This window comes from Strongyloides ratti (assembly GCF_001040885.1).
Source record: "Strongyloides ratti genome assembly S_ratti_ED321, chromosome : 1".
Classification (NCBI taxonomy): domain Eukaryota; kingdom Metazoa; phylum Nematoda; class Chromadorea; order Rhabditida; family Strongyloididae; genus Strongyloides; species Strongyloides ratti.
The window spans coordinates 4,927,019-4,949,902 of record NC_037307.1 but is presented as its reverse complement, the minus strand read 5'-3'; the positions used below and the strand labels follow the sequence as shown (position 1 = coordinate 4,949,902).

At 22.6% G+C, this 22,884-nt stretch overlaps 8 protein-coding genes across 8 annotated transcripts; 3 read left to right on the top strand and 5 right to left on the bottom strand.

Annotated features, from left to right (window-relative positions):
• Nucleotides 1–305: 305 nt before the first annotated feature.
• On the bottom strand, nt 306–3,779 carry SRAE_1000159200 (Hypothetical protein; the record flags this gene model as incomplete). The annotated part of the gene is made up of 2 exons (XM_024648567.1): nt 306–2,731; nt 2,774–3,779. The coding sequence occupies 2 exons, from the start codon at nt 3,777–3,779 to the stop codon at nt 306–308; spliced, it is 3,432 nt and encodes a 1,143-aa protein (XP_024502532.1).
• Nucleotides 3,780–6,653: 2,874 nt separating this feature from the next.
• SRAE_1000159100 (Hypothetical protein) lies at nt 6,654–8,102 on the top strand (the record flags this gene model as incomplete). The annotated part of the gene is made up of 1 exon (XM_024648566.1): nt 6,654–8,102. One exon carries the CDS (start codon nt 6,654–6,656, stop codon nt 8,100–8,102), a length of 1,449 nt encoding a protein of 482 aa, XP_024502531.1.
• Nucleotides 8,103–10,502: 2,400 nt separating this feature from the next.
• On the top strand, nt 10,503–11,050 carry SRAE_1000159000 (Ribonuclease H1; the record flags this gene model as incomplete). The annotated part of the gene is made up of 2 exons (XM_024648565.1): nt 10,503–10,610; nt 10,649–11,050. The coding sequence occupies 2 exons, from the start codon at nt 10,503–10,505 to the stop codon at nt 11,048–11,050; spliced, it is 510 nt and encodes a 169-aa protein (XP_024502530.1).
• Nucleotides 11,051–11,345: 295 nt separating this feature from the next.
• Nucleotides 11,346–12,161, bottom strand: SRAE_1000158900 (Hypothetical protein; the record flags this gene model as incomplete). The annotated part of the gene is made up of 3 exons (XM_024648564.1): nt 11,346–11,462; nt 11,501–12,090; nt 12,134–12,161. 3 exons carry the CDS (start codon nt 12,159–12,161, stop codon nt 11,346–11,348), a joined length of 735 nt encoding a protein of 244 aa, XP_024502529.1.
• Nucleotides 12,162–12,595: 434 nt separating this feature from the next.
• On the bottom strand, nt 12,596–14,355 carry SRAE_1000158800 (Aspartic peptidase family and Aspartic peptidase domain-containing protein; the record flags this gene model as incomplete). The annotated part of the gene is made up of 7 exons (XM_024648562.1): nt 12,596–12,674; nt 12,727–12,982; nt 13,031–13,328; nt 13,378–13,479; nt 13,520–13,952; nt 13,993–14,025; nt 14,336–14,355. The coding sequence occupies 7 exons, from the start codon at nt 14,353–14,355 to the stop codon at nt 12,596–12,598; spliced, it is 1,221 nt and encodes a 406-aa protein (XP_024502528.1).
• Nucleotides 14,356–15,184: 829 nt separating this feature from the next.
• Nucleotides 15,185–16,948, top strand: SRAE_1000158700 (Carboxylesterase, type B domain-containing protein; the record flags this gene model as incomplete). The annotated part of the gene is made up of 3 exons (XM_024648561.1): nt 15,185–15,326; nt 15,364–15,374; nt 15,425–16,948. 3 exons carry the CDS (start codon nt 15,185–15,187, stop codon nt 16,946–16,948), a joined length of 1,677 nt encoding a protein of 558 aa, XP_024502527.1.
• A 77-nt stretch (nt 16,949–17,025) lies between these two features.
• SRAE_1000158600 (Hypothetical protein) lies at nt 17,026–17,406 on the bottom strand (the record flags this gene model as incomplete). The annotated part of the gene is made up of 2 exons (XM_024648560.1): nt 17,026–17,289; nt 17,344–17,406. 2 exons carry the CDS (start codon nt 17,404–17,406, stop codon nt 17,026–17,028), a joined length of 327 nt encoding a protein of 108 aa, XP_024502526.1.
• Nucleotides 17,407–17,616: 210 nt separating this feature from the next.
• Nucleotides 17,617–21,138, bottom strand: SRAE_1000158500 (Tyrosine-protein kinase receptor torso; the record flags this gene model as incomplete). The annotated part of the gene is made up of 5 exons (XM_024648559.1): nt 17,617–18,094; nt 18,146–18,378; nt 18,435–19,670; nt 19,724–20,100; nt 20,844–21,138. The coding sequence occupies 5 exons, from the start codon at nt 21,136–21,138 to the stop codon at nt 17,617–17,619; spliced, it is 2,619 nt and encodes an 872-aa protein (XP_024502525.1).
• Nucleotides 21,139–22,884: the final 1,746 nt, after the last annotated feature.

Sequence of the window (22,884 nt, the reverse complement as noted above, 5' to 3'; positions counted from 1 at the left end):
ATTATAAATTTAATTTTATAACTTATAATTTTACAAATGCTTGTATAAAAAAAAAGTTTTAATAAAATAATTTTAAGAAAAACTATTATATTAAAAAAAAATTAAAAAAAGTTATCTAAAAATGTACTTACCAAATGATAATAATTTAAAAAAGATGAATAAATAAGTACAATTAAAATTTGATAAAAATTATACCATAAAATTTGTATTAAAAATTTTTCTAATTTCTATTAATTTTTATAAACCATATTAATCTTTTATTTTAGTAGCTTAAAAAGTATTTTATAAGAAATTATTATTAGATATTAATTATGAATATCAATATTATAAAGTTCATTGCTCTTATAGAAATTTTTCCCATCCACATTTAATGATAAAACTTTGATGTTTGGTGGAGAATGAAGATTATCAAATGTATATGTATGTGTTAACTTTTTTAATTCACCACAAAATGTTACTAGAGTTTCAATTTTTAAAGTTTGATTTGTACATGATTTTGGACATTTAATATCTTTATCAATAATGTTTGATGATGAGTTGTGTTCAGTATACTTCATATTGAGTTTAATAGGAGTTAATTCTGAAGTTTCTATTTTTTGAAGTGAAAGACTTTCTAAATTATTAATTAATTCAGAGGTACCAATATCAAGTTTTCTACTAATATTATCAGTTTTCTTATTATTATCAAAAGAAATATTAGTACTATTTGGTGTTTTTAATAAAAAATTATTTTCCATTCTTTTATTATTAACTGAATTTGGTGTTTTTTTAATATCTATATTTCTAGATAATCTCATAGAACTTTCTACTACTGGACTTCTTAATGGTGATACACTTGATCTTCTTAGATGTTTTGACTTATTACTAAAATTTTCATCATTTTCTTTTCTTTTAAATATTTCATTTTCAAAAGTAATTTGATTTTCTAAATTATTTACTGGTAATACATTATATGATGATGAACGGCATCTTTTTGTAGGTGTTGCAGAAAGTGTTCTATATAAATTTTTCTTTGGTGTTGTTGGAGATGTTTCATTATTTTGACATTCAAATATAGATGATTGAGAATTAATACCTCTTAAACCAAATGCTGAATTTGTTCTTTTTATTGATGCTGGTGTTTGAAGTATTCGAGATGTCTGTAAGTAGGAAACTGTTATATTATGATTAGAAGATTTTCTATCAAGATTTTGTTTTATAGTATCATCATTTACTTGATTTTCTTCTGTTCTAATAGGAGTAACTATTTGCCTACCCAAAGATGCTGGAGTTTTTGGACGTTTAATATCTGGCAAATCTCGTACAACTGATTTCATAATAATACATTTATCTGGTGTTATATTTATAGGTGTTATTGGTTGTAAATTTAATGAATTATTAAATTCACTTGATCTACTATCATCTTGTGTATTATTTAAAGAGATATTTTGTGATGGTGTTGCTATAGAAACAGCTGTACTTAAATTTGCACTAATTGGAGATTGAAAATTTTTATACATCATCAAACTATCATCTTGATTCTTATTTAAATTAAAAATAAATTTATTTACAGGTGATGTATATTGAGTTATCGATAATTCTTTACTCTCATCTTGAGTGATGTCTTCTTCAATATCTTTACTGGAAGAGTTTGACAATGATGTACTTGATGTTGATGAATTAACATAGCTCATTTTTTCATTTAATGGTAGAACTATTTCACTATTTTGTTTATCAATATTTAACCATTTTGAAACTTCAGCTGAAATATTATTATCAGGCTTAGTTGAAAATATTGAAATTGTTGATTTCGAAGGATTAGAATGTGATTGTCCCTGTTCTAGTGACATTTCTTTAATAGTTGACAATGACTTTCCATTATTTAAACTCAAATTTCCAGAAGAATTATTATCACTAGGCATTGATAATATTTTATTTTTACTATCAACTTTGTTAAAGTTATCTTCTAAATTAATTGATAAATGGCTAACACTAGAATTTTGAGTTATATCTAAATTATCAAATAACTGTTTCAATGGTGAATCTTTTGTTGGTTCACTTTTAAATACTATAGGAGATTTAATATCATTATTTGTATAATTTAATTTTGGAGTACATACTTTTGATTTCATGTTTAATGTTTCATCATTTCCAGAATAATATATTGATGTGTTATTACTTACTTCAGTTTGATTTTTAGCAATATCTACAAGATTTGAAGCATGTTTTGTAACATCACCAAATATTTTATCTATTGTTGCACTAATATTTAAATTTTTTTTATCATTTGATTGTTTATTTGAAGTGTTATGACTATTGTCATTTGATATCATAGAATAATAAATATTTTGTGATAAACTTTCATTATCCTTATTTAGTGTATTAGGAGAATTTAAACTTTTTGAATAATTAGGAGTAGTACTGTTTTTTGTTGATTGAAGTTTGTCATTTTTAGATGTAGTCATATTTATTTTTTTAGTAGATTGAGTGTTAATGACTAGTGGAGTTGAATGACTAAGTGGAATGAATGAATTGTTAAGAGTTATTGAAGATCCAGGAATGTTAGTTGTATTTAAAGTATCAATATCTTTTATTGAATGTCTATTAGAAAGAATATTAGATGATTTATAACGATATCTTGGAGTTTCTTTAACGTCATAAGAAATATTATTAATACTTAAATTTCCATTTGTAGTAAAATTTGACATATCAGATAATAAATATGAATTATTCTTATTAAATTTATTTTCATCTAAAATATTATTAAAAAATAAATAAAAATTTATATACTTACTTTCTCTTATCCATTTGCCATTAACGTAATTCATAAAAAATTCTTTTGTATATGCAATTTCAAAAGTCTCACCAATCATAGATGTTGGAAAGACAAGTTTACGTGAAATTTTTGCACAAGATTCTCCAGTTTTCATATCAAAAGAAGACCTATGAAATGCTTCTTTTTCTCTATAAGTAAATGTAGCAACATTATAATCATCTGCACTTTGTTCAAAACGATTTATTCCAAACCATATTTCCATTACATCCTTAAAATGAATTTCATGTCCATAACGTTTTAAATCAGAATTTACAACATAGGTAGAAATTTCTTCTGGCCATTCTAATGTCTCGTCATCCAATTTATATGAATTGTTTGAAAATTTTTTAAACAAATATTCAATACGAACTTTGTTACTAAGAATTTCTTTTATATTACTATTAGATAATGAAAGATAAGGTATTTGTATATCACGTTTATAAATAACATAATCTTGAAATATTTGAAGAATTATTTTACTATTACCATAATTAGCATTTTTTGAATATTCTTCTCGAATTACATGTGGTGTTAAAGTACTTTCATATAAAGCAATAGGTGGTTTTACCTCACATTTAGGATCAATAAAAAAAGGTGAACCTTCTGATGCAATGACAAATTTATATGAAACAAGTATTCCATTAATACCATCAAAAGTATAACATTGATCAGCACATACAAATATTTTTGATTTAAATATTTTATTCATAATATTTTCCAAGCCAAAAATATTAGCACAAGAAGAATTTGAAAATTCACTCATAGTTTTAGATGTAAAACCTGACCTTGATGTTGATCTACTTGCACTACGACTTGCTTTAAAACGACGTTTTTGTGATTGAGACTTTTTTTCTGTTGATGTTACATGTAGTCTACCATTTTTTGATGATGTTTGAAGTCGATTTTTAAATGTTGATAAACTTCTAGATGATCTAGAAATACTTTTACGTCCCACAGAACGAATGCTATTTCTTGAAGTATTCATAAATTATAATTTAATATAAAAAATACTAGTAATATATATACATAAAATTTTGATTTTAAATTATTTTAATAATTAAATTTTATTGTTTGGGCTTAATTTTAAAGTCACTGACGTTCTAGAAATTATTTTTGAATATTTGAATAATATAAATATGTATATTTTTTTTTAAATTACAATGTTAGTTTGATAAAAATTTTTAATACTAAAACAAGAATAAATAAAGTAAAATAAGTAATTAAAAAAAACAACTTTTTTTGGAATTCGATTATGCAACTAAAGTCATTCGATAGCCCTTGAAATGGGATGAATTTTAAATATAATCAACAATATTCGAAAATTGAAACTTCAGGAGTTATAAGGATTCAAAGTTGAGGGGCGAAATTGTGGAATATTTTTTTGTAAATTTGGATTTCTATGATAATATTGTAAATTTTAAAAATAAATGTTCTATTCTAGATCAGTTTTTAACGAGAAATTCATTAAGCCTATTCATATCTTTATAGGACTTCAAAAAATGAAGATATGATAAGAAGTATGTTTTAAAAAAGGGTTTTAAGAATGTAGTGATAACTCAAGTTAATGAAGTCACAGAACTATGAAACTTGCTGCGCTGGACTTCTTTCATAAATTAAGGTACACCCTACGTTGAAAAGATTTTAAAATTTTCAACGGTTCTTGAGATATTATGCTTGGTACTTTTTCGCGCGTAATCCATTGTCACCATTTTTTTATATCTCGCAAGTACTTAAAGATATAAAAATGTTTTGAAGGTAGACCCCATTTGAAAATTCATTTGAAGACGATTGCAGAAATCTGATTAAATTTATTTTCATTTTGAAGCGAGATATGACGAAAGGCGGAAATTTTTCTAAAATATTCATTGTTCCCAACTTTTCAGTATCTCAAGAAATACTTATCCTATGAAGATAGGACTAGTTTTATTCGATTTCTATTCAAATTTTGGTCTAGATTAATAATTTTCATAGCTACAACATCATTTATTTCAGAGATATAAAAATTGGCTGAAAATTTTCTAGATTTCTAATTTTACCTCTAAAACTGTGACCAAAAATGAACAACGTTTTTTGGAATTTGAATATGTCACTATAGTCATTCGATAGCCCTTGAAACGGGATGAATTATGAATATAATCAACAATATTCTAAAATTAAAATTTCATGAGTTATAAGCTGTCAAAGTTGAGAGCGAAATTGAGAAATATTTTTATGTAAATTTCGACTTCTATGATACAATGAGATATTTTACAAATAAACAATTGTTTTTAGATCACTTTTTTACGAGAAAATCATTAAGCCTATTCACATCTTCATAGGACTTATAAAAATGAAGATATGATAAGAAATATATTTAAAAAAAAGTTTCAAGAATCTAGTGATAACTCAAGTTAATGAGGTCATAGAACTATGAAACTTGATGCGCTAGGCTTCTTTCATAATTTGAGGTATACCTTACGTTTAAAAGATTTTCAAATTTTCGACCGTTCTTGAGATATTGTGCTTGGTACTTTTTCGCGCGTAATCCATTGTCACCATTTTTTTATATCTCGAAAGTGGTAAAAGGTATAAAAATATTTTGAAGGTAGACCTCATATGAAAACGTATTAGAAGACGATTGCAGAAATCTAATTTTATTTATCCTTATTATGAAGCGAGATATGACGAAAAGCGGAAATTTTTCTAAAATATTCATTGTTCCCGACTTTTCAGTATCTCAGCAAATACTTATCCTATGAAAATAAAACTAGTTTCATTTGATTTCTAATCAAAAGATGATCTAGACTATTAATTTTCATAGCTAAAACATTATTTTTTTTTTAGAGATTCAGAAATTGGCTGAAAATATTCTAGAATTCTGATTTCACTTCTAAAAATGTGACAAAAAACAACTTATTTTGGAATTTGAATATGAAACCATAGTCATTCGATAGCCTTGATACGGGATGAATTTTTAAAATAATTAACAATGGTTTAATTTTAGTGTCACATATGTACTAGAAATTTTGTTTTAAAACTTGAATATAATAAAAAATTTTTTCTAAAACTTTTTTTAAACTTTTTTTTATTTTTTATCAACTATCAAATGCTCCAATTACTATACATTTAATTAAATTTTTAAAACCTTTTTTAAATACTTAATTTAATTTATTTTTTTTAAATTCAGTACGTCAGTGACTCTAAAAGAGATTCTATAATTTTAAATAATTTAATTTCTATACATTAATAAATTCTATTATAGACAAATATTTTTTTATTTTATTGATGAAACTAATTTTTTCTGTATTTTTTTATTGATCTAATTGTTCTCTTGCTAAATATTAAAAAAAATAGTAAACATTAATAATAAAATACATGGCATCATTTATATATTCTTATAAAAATATGTGTGTGTGTTTAAATATGCAATAAAATTATCAGCCCATAAATTGCAGTGTAAAATATTAATAATAATTTGATAGAGAAAGATAGCAAGTGATGTTAATGTCTTACGCTCATATCCTGCTGAATGCACCGGATCCCGTCCGATCTCCGAAGTGAATCAGCTGCGAGCTATCTTAGTACTTGGATGGGAGACCTCCTGGGAACCGTTAGTGGCGTAAGTCTTTTTTTTTTATATTTTGTATAAAATATACATTTTTAAATTTTTTTAATAAATAATATTTTAATCCTATTAAAATAAATTTTTAATGTAACAATCAAAAATCATAATTAGTATTCATATCAAAGTATAAATATTTTTTTAAATTATTTTAAATACTTATAATATATGTTAAACTACTTACAAGTAAACAATAATCATAACTAGAAATACTATAAAAGAAAAAATTTTTCTTCATTATTATAAGCATACAACACTATGCAAAAATTATTTCTTTTAACTATTTTGGCTTTAACAGCTTCAACAATTTACTGTGGCAGTGGTAGTGGTTCTTCTGAATCTAGTGAAGCAAAGGATTTAAAGAAAAAGAAAGAATGTGCTGGAGATGTTGTTGATGAAACTGGAACTAGTGATAAACCACTTTTAATTGAAGCTTTATTCAATGTTTCTATTACTTTAACTGGACAAGACAAAATTATCTTTGATCAATTTGTTATTGAACTTGAAGCTTTCTTTGCTACTGAAAATTATACATCACTTGAAATTGTTATGTATTCTTCTTTCAAAATAAAACAATTCTTCATCAAATATCCAGTATTTTATGAAAAATGTAAATATATGTACATTGGATCATGGGGAACATTCTACGATTTATTCCAAGTTGGAGTTTATCTTTCTGCTGATAAATTCAATGGATGTTTAATTGTAAATCAATTTGGTAAATTTGATTTTATTGAAGCATTTTTACAATTCAAATTAAAATGCCCAAATCCAGCAGCTTTTGATGTTTATATCACAGATCTTACATTAATTCTTGAATCAACTGTATATTCTGAATCTGAAAAATATGCTCTTATTTATGAAATGTTTCTTAAAATATCTGTTGAATTCCCAGACTTGAAAGAAGAGTTTCTTAATCTTGAAATTGGAAGTTTTGGATCTATTTACATGCTTCAAGAAATTTCTGTTCAATATTACAGAATGAAAGAAATTAAAAAACTTTTTAAAGGAAAACCAAAATGTGAATTTGTTTCTGCTCTTTACACATGTTTAACTGATTCAAAATACCAACTTTCTAATTCAAACAAAGGATTTTTAAAAATTCTTTTTGATAGATTTACAGTTATCATTGCTAATGACACTCTTACATATGCTGAACAAATCAAAGCTATTTCTTATCAATATCGTCAATTTGTCAAAACATATTATTATTTGGAAGAAACATTCTTATCATTTGAAATTTCTGCTGAATTTGGAACATTCGGTGATTTCCTTGCTATGTTTGCTTTTGGTGAATCACAAGAATGCTGGCCAGAAGATTTCCTTACTCTTCCAGAATTAACAACTGAAGTTTCTACAACTGAAGCTGCTACAACAGAAGCTCCAACAACAACTGCATTGACTGGTGACTGTTCCACTGCTTCAAGTGCTGTTCTTCAAGTTGTTAATGGTCAAACCATTCTTTACACTGCTGCTATGGATTCATGGTCAACATGGGCTGCCATTGAAAAAGCCAACTGGAAAGCATTCTGTACTAAGATATACACAAATTATGTTATATCTACAACAATGACTGAATCTCAAAAAGTTACAGCTATAATTACAGATATCAATGCATATGTTGCATTCTACTACTACAGAGAGGAACATATTCACTCAATCAAACTTGGAGTATGGGGAACTGTTGGAGAATTGTGTTCATGTTAAACATAATTTGATATATGATTTTATCTCTTAAAATAAAAATATTTTTTTAACTCAGTAAATTAAAAATAAAATTTAATTTTTTTATAAGATTATTTTATGGTGAATTTAAAAAAAAATTAAATATTAATTTTGGACAGTGTTAGTTTTGTTTAAATTTTCAATTTCAACAATATTTTTTATTCTTTGACATTTTTTATAAATAAGACTTTTTCGTTGCTCTTGGATTTCTGCCAGCCTATTACTGTCAATTCTTACTACAGCTTGTCATTTGAAATTACCTTTTTATTTTTTTTCAGTTTTAATAAACGCCCATAAATAAAAAATAATTATTGGTAAACTATTTTTAAAATACTTTTTTTTAAATTTTTAAATAAAATAACCGTTTAATAAAATTAGCAATTATCTTAATATTTCTATCAATAATCATATAAGAATTTATTTACAAAAAAAAATATTCCACAACAAAGTTTTGCTAAAATTTTTAAATAATTCTATTATAATCTTTACTTTATTAGAATAAATAAAAAGAATACTTTTAAGAAAATATAAGGAGGACAAAGTTTAAACTTCAAGAATTCAAGATACATAAGTCTTAATAAGTTTAAAAATATAAAAATTGTTTCCTTAAGTTATAAAAAGGAAAAAAAATTAGGAACCAAAGATTATGAGGTAGATGTACTTAATGTAGAAAAATAAAGCTTATAAAATTAACTAAATAAGTGCCAGGATGTACCACTTAAAATGGTAGAATGACAAGCAATTTTTTAAATAATGCTAAACATTTTAATCTAGACAATATCAATTTTAATTGAGGTTAAAAAAAAAATAAATTGTGAAAAACAAAAGTGCAAAAAAAGCAATTTTTAATTTCTGAGTAATTTTTTTAATTGTGATACTAATGCAAATGATGCATTTTTAACAACAGGAAGGTAGATTTAAAAAAAAAATTAATTTTAATGAGGTAGAAAATAAATTAAATCTAATAAGAAAGTAATAATTTTAGAATATAAAATTTAAGCTATGAAAAAAAGGAACAAAAAATTAATAGTTTAATAATATTCTATTAAAGCAACTTTTAAAAAAAGTATAAAAATTTTCAAGAAACAATAAGTTTCACAAATAACTAGAAAATATAAGTAGTTGTATTTGCAAGACTTTTTGAAATTTGTTTAAAATAAACTTGTCTAATCAAAAAATACAAAAATGAAAAAGTTATTATTTATAACTAAACTTTTTTTGCCTGTAAATATAATATCTAAAATTTTATTTTTTTATTGAGACTAAACTTTTCTAATATTACTTCTAAAGAAATTCATAATTGTTATTGCTTTAGTCTAAAATAACAAAAAAATCTAGTATTTGATTTTTTAAATATTTACTATGAAGACAAAAAAAATAATATATATATTTGTATCAATCCCAAAATATTCTTTTATAATATGAACATAAACAATTATATAATTAATTATTCATACTTTTTTTTTTGTTAAACTAATTAATAATATTAAAATAAGTATGTAATACATTCATTTTTTTAAAGTCATCTAACTCTATATCGAATAATTTAAAATGATTAAGAAATTAAACCATGATATAATAATATCTTTTCTACGTTAATAAAATTATTACATTATCTTTTTTTTTTCTAAATCATATGAAAAATGTTACATAAATAAAAGTTAAATATCATGAAATTCTCACAAATAGTAACTTCACACTTCTAAAGTTATTCTTAACAATAAAAATATATCAAAAAAAATATATATATTTTGATTTATTTTCTATGTAAATTTTGAAATCTATCATTGTTTTTGTAACATACAAACTTCATCACAGATAAAGCCTTATCATGTATTATTTATATTTTATGAATATTAAGAAATGATCTACTTTAAATTATATTGATTTTCAATTTTATACAATATTTGTAATGTTGATATATCCAGAATCAACAATCGTACTATAATTTTTTTTTCTATATGTGCCAAAAAATTATAAAATTTGATTTACTATTAATTTAACTTTTTTTTAGTTTTTTTTTTTTTTTGAAAGATAGAATTCATAGTTTATGTTGTCTTTTTAAAAAAAATGGCGCTAGAATTTTTCATGGTTTATGAACTTCAACCTATTTGTAAATATCAACTAAAAAAATTTAAATTATAACATAATAACTAAGAGTAAAAAATCTGTTATAAGAGTAAAATATACTTTATAATTTTTTGAAAAACATTTCTTCTTTGTGTAAAAACGTCATTTCTTTTTTTTTTCGACAGATATTTGTTGTATAAAATTTAATTTAGATATTGTTACCTGTATCAAATCTTTTCAACAAATTATTTTCTTTTTTTTATCTATGAATTATATATTATTCAATTGTAATTTTTTTTTCTTTAGATTATTATGAATTATCAAGGAAGAAAACCAAAAAATTTATTTTTATTTGATGGTAAGCATCGTGTTGTATATACAGATGGTTCCTGTATAAATAATGGACGATTCGATGCTCGAGTAAGATTTTATTTTCTTACTACTAAACTTTTTTTTAGGCTGGTATTGGAGTTTATTGGGGTGAGGGTAATAATCTTAATATTAGTGAAAGATATGATGGAAAACAATCAAGTCAGGCAGCCGAATTGGGAGCAGCTATAAAAGCTTTAAAAATTGCTGAAAAAAAAGGATTTTTTGATTTAATTTTATATACAGATTCTGACTATCTTTATAAATCTATGACTCAATGGATTTATAGATGGATGAAAAATGGATGGCGTGATGTTAGAAATAGACCATTGTCTAATAAAGATCTATTTGAAGAGTTGTATAATTTAATTGAAAAGACTGGTACTAATATAAGAAAAATTCCAGCTCATTCAAAAATTGATGGTAACGAACGGGCTGATTCTTTATCAAGAAGAGGAGCAAGACAGGACTATCCATCTGTTAAACTTTAAAAAAGAATATTGAAATTGTATTGTTAATAATTAAATCATTTCTATATTCTTAAATGGATATATTGTTTTTGTTAAGTCATCTCATTTTTTATTTTCTTTAAAATAATAAATTTTAACTATTATTTTTAATTTCTTTAAGTTTAAACTTATTGTCAAGATTTTTATTATATTTATTTAAAGAAAAATTCAATAGTTTGCATCATTTTTGTTGAAATTTTGACTGTTCATATCAGGTATCATCATTTAAAATTAATTCTTGCATAAGCTATGATTAGAATTATTCTTTTTATCGTTGTTACCAATCATTATAATTCTCAGAGAATCTTTTATATGTCCCTCTTAAATTACTATCTTTCAAAATCAATTTTCCATTTATGTCATAATTTCTTACAAATCTTAGTAATTCAAAAGTCTTAAAAATAATAAAAATTATTTATATATATTACTTACCTTATCGTTTGATGTAGATATTTCTGTCAATTCAAAATTGTGCTCATCAAATATTTGATATGATTCTTCATATTTCATTTTAACAATATTGTCAGTATTTATCAGTTCTCTACTATTATCAAAATTTAATTGTTGCTTGTTAACATTAAAAATGGAGGATTGATCATAGTTGTATGGGCATATTTTTGTTAAATCAGATATAACTTTATTTTTTCCAAAAAACTTCATTTCTCTTTTATTATTCTTAAATTTAAAAGTTGGATTTGTTGATGGATTTAATGTAATTTTTAATTCTAATTTTAATGTTCCAGATGAATTTAAATTTAACATAAAAAATTTTGCTAAATTCTTATAAAAAATAATTGTTGGTATTGTTATAATGTCTATAGTTTTTGAGGTAAATAATTTTAATTCTTTAACTTTTATTTCAATATTATACTTTGGATAATATGTCATTATAAAATTTGACTTACTCCATACCTGAGTCCTATCACCTTGAATTTTAACCTTGCTTTTAATTATTTCTAAATCATGTTTAATTGTTATTTCAAATTTGTCACCAGGTGTTAATTGTGGAAAACCTATTATCTCTGAATTGTTTTTTTTTATAATTATTATTTTATTACTTCTTACTTTTTATTTCTACTTGAAGACTTGACATAATATAATAATTTTTTAGATAAATAATTTAAAAATAGACAATTATATAATAATAAAAAAATTTTTTTATTGTTCTTATAAAGTTGTATATAAAGTTATGCTTATGAAAAATAAAAATTGTAAGTTATAATAGTAAGAGAAATGTTTTATCTAAACTTTTTCAGTCATTGTTTTTTTTTTTACTATATTTTTATATGACAAGAAAATTTATCGATATGATATGTAACGATTTTTAATGATAGATAGTTTTATACTTACTACAATTTTTTTTTCTTCAAAATATTAATAAAAATAACAAAATATTCATTAAGTATAAAAATTTAATATTGTACATTTTTTATAAAAGTAAAAAAATTTATATTAGGTATTAAATATTCTATTAATTAAAATTAACTACAAATATTTTTTCACAATAAAAAAAGTATACTTTTTAAATTATTGTCCGGCAAGTTGGAATCCAATTCTCTTGTTAGAAATATCGTAGATGTTACAGTATTGGCGAATGAAGACATCTCTGAAAAAAAAAAGATAAATTAATTTAAAAATAAACTTAGTATTAAAATTACCCAAGAATCCATTGTGGACCTCCCATGCCTCCCATATCAAAAGCGGCAAGAGCACAATTTCCAGATCCAAGTCCAAGATCAAGAATATATTGTTTTGATGGAATGCTGTATTTAACTTTGTTGATGGTAAAGACCATGTCTGGGTATGATCCAGAACATGGGATGGTGTATAATTCATTTTCCCAGTCGAATTGAGCTCCAAGAGTAGAAGCGATACGGCTCATGTATGATGTTGGGGCTCCGATCCATGATGTACCTTAAATTATTATAAATAATAAAAAATAAAATTATAAAAATTAATTACCAGTATCAGAGATAACTTGTTGTTTTCTGCTTTCTTTGAAACTTCCTACAGAGAATCCTTCAATTGGGAATTGCCAGTAAGTTTCAGATGAAAGTGGAACGTATGTGATAGCTCCTTTACAGTTTTTGGTATCTAAACCTCCGTATGTGATAGTTCCTCCATTTCCTGATCCAGAAACTGATGATGGGTTTGGAATCAAGTTAAGACTGACTGTGAAAAGTCCAGCATTGAGTTGTGAAAGAAGATTTTGCATTGGTGGTACGACATTGTCAACACTTAATGCTGGCCATCCTAATCCCTAAAATATAAAATATATTATTATTTAAATAATTATATTATAAACATACAAGAATACCATCAACTGGTTGATATCCGAAAACTTCAGCAATTGAGGTGGCAACTCCAAGTTCTTGTGATTTAACAGTCAAACCTCCCATAGTAAGAGTATCCTATAAAATAATAGTTTATTAAATATATTTAAAAATTTACCTTAGCTAAATGTCCATCGCATGATCCAGATCCATATTGAATAGAGAAACTTCTAGTTTCCTTAACGTATGTAGATGATTTGGTGGTATCATAAAGGTGTTTAGTAAATCCAGAAGATGGGTATCCTTTACAGGCTTGAGAAGTACATTTAGCATCAATAACCCAAAGGTTAGATGATCCAGTATCAAGAACAATTTGGAAAGGTTGTGGTGGTGTTCCAAGGGTAATGTTACCTACATAGAAGTCATCATAATAGTCAATGAATGGTTGAGAACCAACGGCTCTAACTTTCCAGTTATTTTCAACGTATGCTTTCCATGTTCCTTCTTTGATCATACGAGCACGCATTGATCCAGATTTTTTGAATGGAATTTCAACGACAGCGGCATTGGCAATAGCCAAGCAAAGAAGAATAGCAAAAAGAGATTTCATCCTAAAATATAATTAAAAATTTTTTAAACAGACACCCTTACCTGTAGAAATTAGATGAAAGTGCTAAATTTTGTCTAATTTCATTTTAATTTATATAAATTGAAACCGGACCTTATAGTTTTAGCTATAATAGATATCAATAGGAACTAAATTATTATCATTTAATCTATAAATTTTATTTTTATAATATTTTAAAGAATTTAATCAAGTATAATATACTATCAAATTTATTATTTTACATATTTTACATATATTCAATAATTTTTATATTTTTTTTTGTGTTTTCTTATTGATAAGAATTATTTGAAAAAAAAATTTCTTATTATTTTAAGATTAAAAAAATAAATTATTCATTCAGTAAAAATTTTGTTTTTAGTAAGATACAAATTTGTATGTTTCATCATTCAGCCGGAAATTGATAAAAAATATAAATTTTTGATTCAATTAAGTAATGCATACAATTAATGCAGTACTAATAAAGTGTAATAATTGTACTATCAATTTGTTATTTATGTATCAAAAATGGTTTTGTTTAAACATGTATGATTTTTTGATGTCGAATGTCATGCGGTTCATGATACATTTTGATTGATAAAAAATATCAACAACAACCGGAAACGTGTCAAAAAAGTTAGAACAAGTCGTAAATAAAAGTTTTTTTTAATGTTAACACATAAAAGTTTGAAAAATTTTAGTTTAATATTATTTTAAACAACATGTGTAAATATATATATTTAATAATTTGTTTTAATACAATCTCTATTCTCTGCATTAAAAATATTCCACTGTGATATAAATTTTTATTATAAATATATAAAGATTATTCTTGTTACTTTTTTATAAATTTATATTTTATTATTTTAATAGTTTATTTTGTAACATTATTATTAAAATAATATTTATTTGTTTATAAAATTGATAATAAAATTTATTTTTTTAAATTTAAAATATTATTTTTATTTGAAAATAATATTATGTTCTAGAGAAATATCCAATTTTTATGTTTTTAAGTTATCATTGAATACTTTAACAAACAATAAATTTACATAGTAACTTACTCTTACTATGGGAAATGTTTATGTTTTATTATACATAAAAATAAAATGTAAGTAAAAATAAAGCTATTTTATTTGTAGAATATTTCATAACCACAATTATCAATAATTTATTTCTTATCTAAATAATTTTAATAAATTATATATTTAATGGTAAAGAAAAATTATATGTTCAAGTATGATATTATTTGTAACATTCTACATTATATTTTCATATTTCATAATAATTAATGGTGATGTAAAAGTAAACATTAAATATGGAACTATTGAAGGATTTGAATATAAATGTGTTAAAGGAAAAAATTATAATGTTTTTCTAGGTATTCCATATGCCAAACCACCAATCGGTGAATTAAGATTTGAGGAAAGTTAAATTTTTAAATTTTTTTTTTTTTACCAAAACAATTCTATTTTTTAGAAACCAGAAGAACCAGAGAACTGGGACAATATTTTAGAAACAAAAAAATATGGAAAACAATGTTTACAAATAAATAGAGAAGAAACATTTTTAGAAAGTGGTGAAGATTGTCTTTTCTTAAATATAATACAACCAAAAATTAAGAAAAATACTAATGAACTTTTACCTGTTCTTGTATGGATTCATGGTGGTGGTTATTCAGTAGGATCATCTAATCTTTATAATTATAAAAATTTAATTGATTCATTTGCCAATCAAGATATAATTGTTGTTTCAATAAATTATCGTTTAGGTATTTTTGGATTCTCATCATTTGGAGATAAGATTATGCCAGGTAATTATGGTTATTGGGATCAATCGTTAGCAATTAAATTTATACATCAAAATATTATAAAATTTAATGGTGATAACAAAAAGATAACTATTTTTGGACTTTCTGCTGGTGGTAGTTCTGTAGGTGCATTAAGCATCAGTCCCCATACTCGTGATTATATTTCTAAAGTTATTGAAATGTCAGGTAGTACCTTATCAAATTGGGCATTAGGTAATGATACAATTGTACATTCAACTAAAGAGATAAGTCATGCTGTTAATTGTAATAAAATTGATAATGAAAGTATTAAAAATTGTTTAAAATCTAAAAGTGTAGATGAATATCTTGATGGTATTGAAAAAATTGGTACATCATTAGTAGATATATCTTTATTAAAATATAAACCATCTTTTGATAATGATTTTTTTCCAAAATCAATTGAAGATCTAATTAAAGAAAGTCCAAAAATTCCAACTTATATTGGTTTTACAAATGAGGAAGGAATATTTTTTACATTACTGGGATTTTGTAAAAGTGTTAATAAAATTTTAATAGAACCTGAAGATTTTCAAAATTATGATGAAAAAAAATTTTATGAAGATGTCAAAAAATTAGTATCAACAGAAAAAAGATATGGAGAAAATTATTTAAAAGTTACAGATGAAGTAGTAAAGTTTTATGTTAAAAAAGCAGAAAAAATTGAACCAGAATTAAATTATAGAAGATATCTAATAGCATATACCCAATTGGCTTCTGATCTTATAATTGCATTATCAACATTATGGGAAGCAGAATTGAAAGCAGAAGCAGGATGGCCAATATGGTTATATCATAATACACATTATAATCCTAGTCATTATAATAAAAGTTTTCCATTTTGTGGTTCAACACATGGTCATGAATATCCTTATATGTTTAAAATAAATTTTTTTAATAAATTTGAATGGAATGATGAAGATGAATTATATTATAATAATCTTGTTACAAGTATTGGTAATTTTGTTAAATATGACTCTCCATCTACGAAAAATTTTGAATGGAAACAATATACAAATACAGAAAGGGAGTATTTAGAAATTAATGATAAACCATCAATAAAAAAAAATCTTATAAAAGAAAGTTCAGATTTTTGGAAATACATCAGAGATAAATATAATTATGATATAATTAGTGATTTTCCATATTTAAAAAAAACCAAAGATGAATTGTAATTAAACTTTATTCTATTTTAAATTTGTATTTTTTTAAAAAAAAAAAAAAAAAGTTTTTTTCCCATGATAATTTCTATTTATCCTATAAGGTATGGATAATAGAAATAATTATATGGACCATTATATCCTTGTGTTGTTTGTAAAGCATTAGCCTGACTATTGTTAACATTTTCTTGGTTATTATTTTGAGATTCATTTTGAGAAAATTGTGTTGTTATATTTTGATTATTTTGATTATTTTCATTTGTTAATGTTTTATTTGTAGAATCATTTATTGGTATATATTGGGGATATGCTGATGGATAGTATGTTTGTTGAGGATAATAATAATAATATGGATACTAAAAAATATTTAAATATTATTAAACAAAATAACAAAAACAAAAAATCTTTACCATATAATAATATTGAGCTGAGATAGCAGCAATAATTGAAATAATTATAACAAATAATTTCATTTTTGTAAATTTAAAATGTAATATTAATTTCAGATTCTTACTTTTTATATACAATTTTTTTTATTTACTTATATTCCTATTTCAATTCTTTAGTTATTACTTTTCACACCATAATGTATTGAGGTAAATAATAATTCGTTATTACTATTAGCGTAAAAGTTATTTATAGTATTTATATTACTTAAGTTAAATAGTTTTTTTTTTTTTTTGTTACGTGCTAGCATGTGGCAATGCTTGATAACCTAAAAGTCTTTCCGTTTCAAATAAAAAATTGTGCTTTATTTCATTGTCATTTGTATAAAAATTAGAAATTAAATAATGATCAGTGTCTATATAATTTTCACGATCAATCATTGGAATGTAAGAATTCTTTTCTAAATAATTTTGGTAAATAGAAATATCTTTTGATGGAACAAAGTTATAATTTTGAATATAATCAGAAGCTGAAATTGATTTGTATAAATTTACAAATACTTTTTTAAGATAATTTATTCTGGGACGATCATCTTTATTTAATTGCCAACATGATTGTTGAAGTTTATATATATAATTTGGTGCATTCTCTGATTTTGGTAAACAATTATTTTGTTCTAAAAATGTTTGATAACCTTCTTTACTAAAGACTGTATTATGATAAGGAAATCCACCTAATGTTAATATTTCTTGTAATAGTACACCAAAAGACCATCTTAAATGTATTTAGAAATAATTAATTTTATAAAACAATTTATATACTTACATATCAGTTTTATATGAAAATTTACTATTTTTAATAGCTTCTAATGGTAACCATCTATAATTTTCACCATCTAAAATATCTATTAAACCCATAAATGTTTTATGAGTTTTAGAGACACCTCCAGTATATAAACTTTTACCAAAATCTCCAATTTTTACAGAAAATGTATCTGTTAAAAATATATTATTTGCCTGAAGTGAACAATGAATAATTTCTTTTGTATGTAAATATTCCTATAAATAAAAGTTTTTTTTTTTTATTATATAAATAATTTATTTTTATTTCTTACCATCCCACATATAACTTGTACAGCTATACCTAAAGCATTTTTAAGAGTTATCATTAAATTTTCATTCATTTTTGGGATTGTTGAAGGATCACATGCTTCAATATCATAACCTAATTTTTGAAGTTTATATGCATGTTGTCTACATAATTGAAGGTATGATTTTAAATCAAGTTTTGAACAATACTCTAAAAGAAGAACTTTTTCATCATGAAGTTTTGTATAACCATAAAAATTAACAATTTTTGAATTATTATCTAAATGTTTATAAATAATAATTTCATTAAAAAATTCATGTAATTCATTTTCAGTAATATTTATTTTTGGAATTTTTGCAACAAATTTTTTCTCATTTTCTAATACATTTTTTCGTGTTGTATCATTTTTATTTTGTACACCAAAATATCCTTTACAAATTATACTAGTATTTCCAATAGCAATTGGTTTTTCAAAATTTATTGTAATAGTAGAAGATGAATAGTATCTTTGTATTACACTTGGAAAAGCTAATTTATTTTTATTATAAATAGATATTTCAGATTTATAATTAATATTTCGATATTTGTTTATAATTGTCCAAAATAGTAATATAAAAAGGAGAATAAGTACAGTTCCATATGCTACAATTACTTGCCATCCAAGTACAAATTTTCCACTTTCCTTATCAGAAATATGAAATTTTTGATCATCATTATCATTAATTACATCACCTTTATATCTTTTTAAATTTATATTTGAATAATCCCAAGAATCAGTAAATTCTTCATACATAACAATACATACTAATATTGCAAGTTTTTTTTTAGTAAAATCAAAATTATTTAATTCTATTGATGCTAAACCAGTACATTTTTTTTTTCTTGGGTTACATAATGTTTTTCTCCTTAATCCATCATAATTAAGTTGGCACTTATGATAAGTATCAATTTTACTATCACAATAACCTATAAATGCTACATACTTAAAATTTTCTTTCATTGTTTGATCATTTTCATCAACTAAATTATACTCTAAATTTACTAAAGCATTCATTTGCCCATTTGAATGTTTATGTAATGCTGCTGACCATTTTCCTATTGATAAACAGTTTGTCTTTAATATATTATTATCATTAGTTTTTGTATTATTGATTTCACATAAACTTGGGCTAAAGTTATGACAATTAAATTTAATCAATTTTCTTAATGGTGGATGAAAATTGATAAAATTTAAACAAGAATTTAAAAGTATTTGATTGATCTATAAAAATAATAATGTTATATTTTAATATATATTATTTTATTAAAACAAACTTTTACTTCATAATTTGATTCTAATATATGATTAACTTTTGAAAAATAAACTATTATTTCAGTTTCATTTTTATTTAAAAATGTAATATTACCAATGTAAGGTTGATATCGTTGAGTAACTATACTATCTTTTAAATTTGGTACCCATGATATTTCTATACTATTATATAAAAAGGGTAAATTTATATCATTTGGTGAAATTTTTTCTAAATAAAGTGCCAATACAACTTCAATAGACTTATCTGATACAATCTTAGTATTATTATTACCTAATTCAATTTGAAATGGTTTAGATATTAATCGTAATTTTTTCGCTATTCTTATATGTCCCTTTATATTATTACAATATTCAGTATTATAATTAGTTAAATGATTAACTATTGAAGAATTATATATAACTGAATCATTATATGCTATTACTCCATTATTAATAGATAAATAAAAAAATAAATTTATAATTAAAATTTTATAAAGTTTTAACATTATAATGTATTCTTTTTAAATTAAATAGTTAAAAAGAATTAAACAAGTTAAAACAAAAGAATTTAACTACAATGAATGCTTACTAATCTTTTTGATCACTCTCTTTAATAACTTGAATAAACATTAAATTATAATGATAAAAAATTATAAGAAATGACACAAGTTAATTATAAATTTTAAATCTTTTTGTAACTTTTTATTTTTGTTACAAAATAACACAGTATTATATATTATTTTTATATTAAAGTAGAAAAAAAATATATATATAGAAAATATGTATATATTCATACAACAACCATAAACAATATAAATTTATGAAAATAAAATTTAACAGTTAAATGATTAAATAAAGAAAAACTTTTTTTTTTTTTTTAATAATTTTGAAAAATAAACATTATAAATTAAATGAAAAGTTTTGATAATAAAATTTCAGGGTACTTAAAGAACAAAATCTCATGAATTTAATAAAATTGGTACTCTAAAAAAAGTAATATATATATATATAATTTGATATGATGTAATTTTCATAAGAAAATTCTTTGTTTACATGAAATGTAATTCAGATTAAATTAAATATCCCAAGGCTGTAATATATTGGATGAATTTTTTTTATTAATAATTGTGTAAAGCATCTCACCACTTCCTTCTTTATCTTCTTCATTATTTAATGATTCATGTGTTGATTGATCAATAAATAATTTATTATTTTCTCTTCCTACTGTAGGATAATATTTTAATTTGTTTTTTTGTGAAAAGAATGTTTTTGAGTTAATGATTCCTTCAATAAATGGAAAATCATTTTGTTGTTTGTTACATATTTTAAGTTCAGGTCTATATTTACAGATTAATAATTTATATTCTAAATTCAATCCTTCATCTTTCGGAAATACTTCTAAACAAAATTTAAAATTAGGATTGTTTTTACATAACATCTTTTTTAAATTGTTAGGAATAATAGTATAGTATGAAGTTTTACATAAACTAAATATTAATATAAAATATAAATTAAATAACGATATCATTAAAATTGTATAATATCAAAGAAATAATTTAAAATTTTATTATATTTAAGTTTTCATATTAATTTTCTTTTGAAGCCAATTGACATTTAATCATAATTTTATGAGGTAATAATAGTAAATAAATACATTTCATTTAAAACCTGTTCTAATATTCTTAATTTATTAAATCTCTTTTATAATATAATGACGTGCTTGAAAAATAGATATTTTTATAAAGTTTCAGTTATCTTGTCAGGCTTTAACTAGTACAGTAAAAATAAAAACTAAAAAAGGCATAATAACCAATATTCTAAAAGTACACAACAGTTACCATCTATCTTTATCATTTCCAACCATTAAAGTAATAAAATTTTTTTTTTATATTTTCAAAATTTAAACAATAATCTATTTTAATCCTTATTAGAATCAAAATATTCTTTCATCATTATGGCAAACAGTCACAACAATAAAATTATAAATTTGATTCAAAATTAAATTAAAACAATTCTTTAAAATAAAACAAAATTAACCGTATATTTAACTATAAATAATACCATCCAACCCAATATTCGATTCATTGTTTTAATAGTAAAATTATATTTCTTTATTTTAAAATAAATTTTTATATTACTATTACAGATTGGTAATGAATAATTTCTTCGTTTTTTTTTTATCAAAATTTATTATTTTTTTTGTCGTACATCCTATTTTTGAAAAACTTATTCAAGTTACTTAGAGAAAATGGATAGTAAGTGTTTTATTTACACTTCTTATTTCTGATGTTTTCATTTGACATATTTCTTACATCTTTTTAGTGACATATTTCTAAAAAGTAAAAAATTTAATACCTTAAATTCTGTAATTTTTTTTTTTATAAAAATTTATAGACAAAATGAAACAAAAAAAAAAGTTATATAAAGATAATAAGTTTATATTTAAAATTATTTTTATATTCTAAAATTTTTTTTTTTTATAATTATACAATGTATTTATATATATATATATATTTAATTTCTTTTTTCACTGATAAATTATTAAAATTTTTAGGAATTATTTTTATGTTTTAAGGTTTTTTTTTTAATAATAATTAGGTGATAATGTGTTAAACTTGTAAACAATGGTTTAAATTATATCTAATTTATCTTTAACTGAGTGATAAATATTTTTAAAAGAATAAATGTAAAAAAAATATTTATGTATAAAAACAATACTTACTTAGTTTTTTCAATTTAACTTCAAATAATATATCCTATACATATGACAATTTCCCTTTTGTTACTCTATTTATATATCATCTTTTGTGACTCATATTAAATTAATTTTTCAGGCAAATATATTACAATTATGTTTTTTTTTCTCTTTTTTATTCATTATTCGGCATATGATAATATACTAATTTAATAATCAATGAAATATCTCAAGCCAAGTTTCTTAATACACAATTATTTTAATTATTTTTTTTTTCACCTTTTTAATTTAGGCACAATTTATATATTTATTTAATTTTAGATAAATGTTTGAATAAAATAGACTTAGTTTTTATATATAGTTTGCTTTTACCATAAAAATTATATTCAGAAACCCATATGGTGGTTAATTTGATATTAAACATTCATTAAATGACACTTTTTATTTAATTGCTTTTTATTTATTAAATAAAACTTTTGTGTTAGTAAT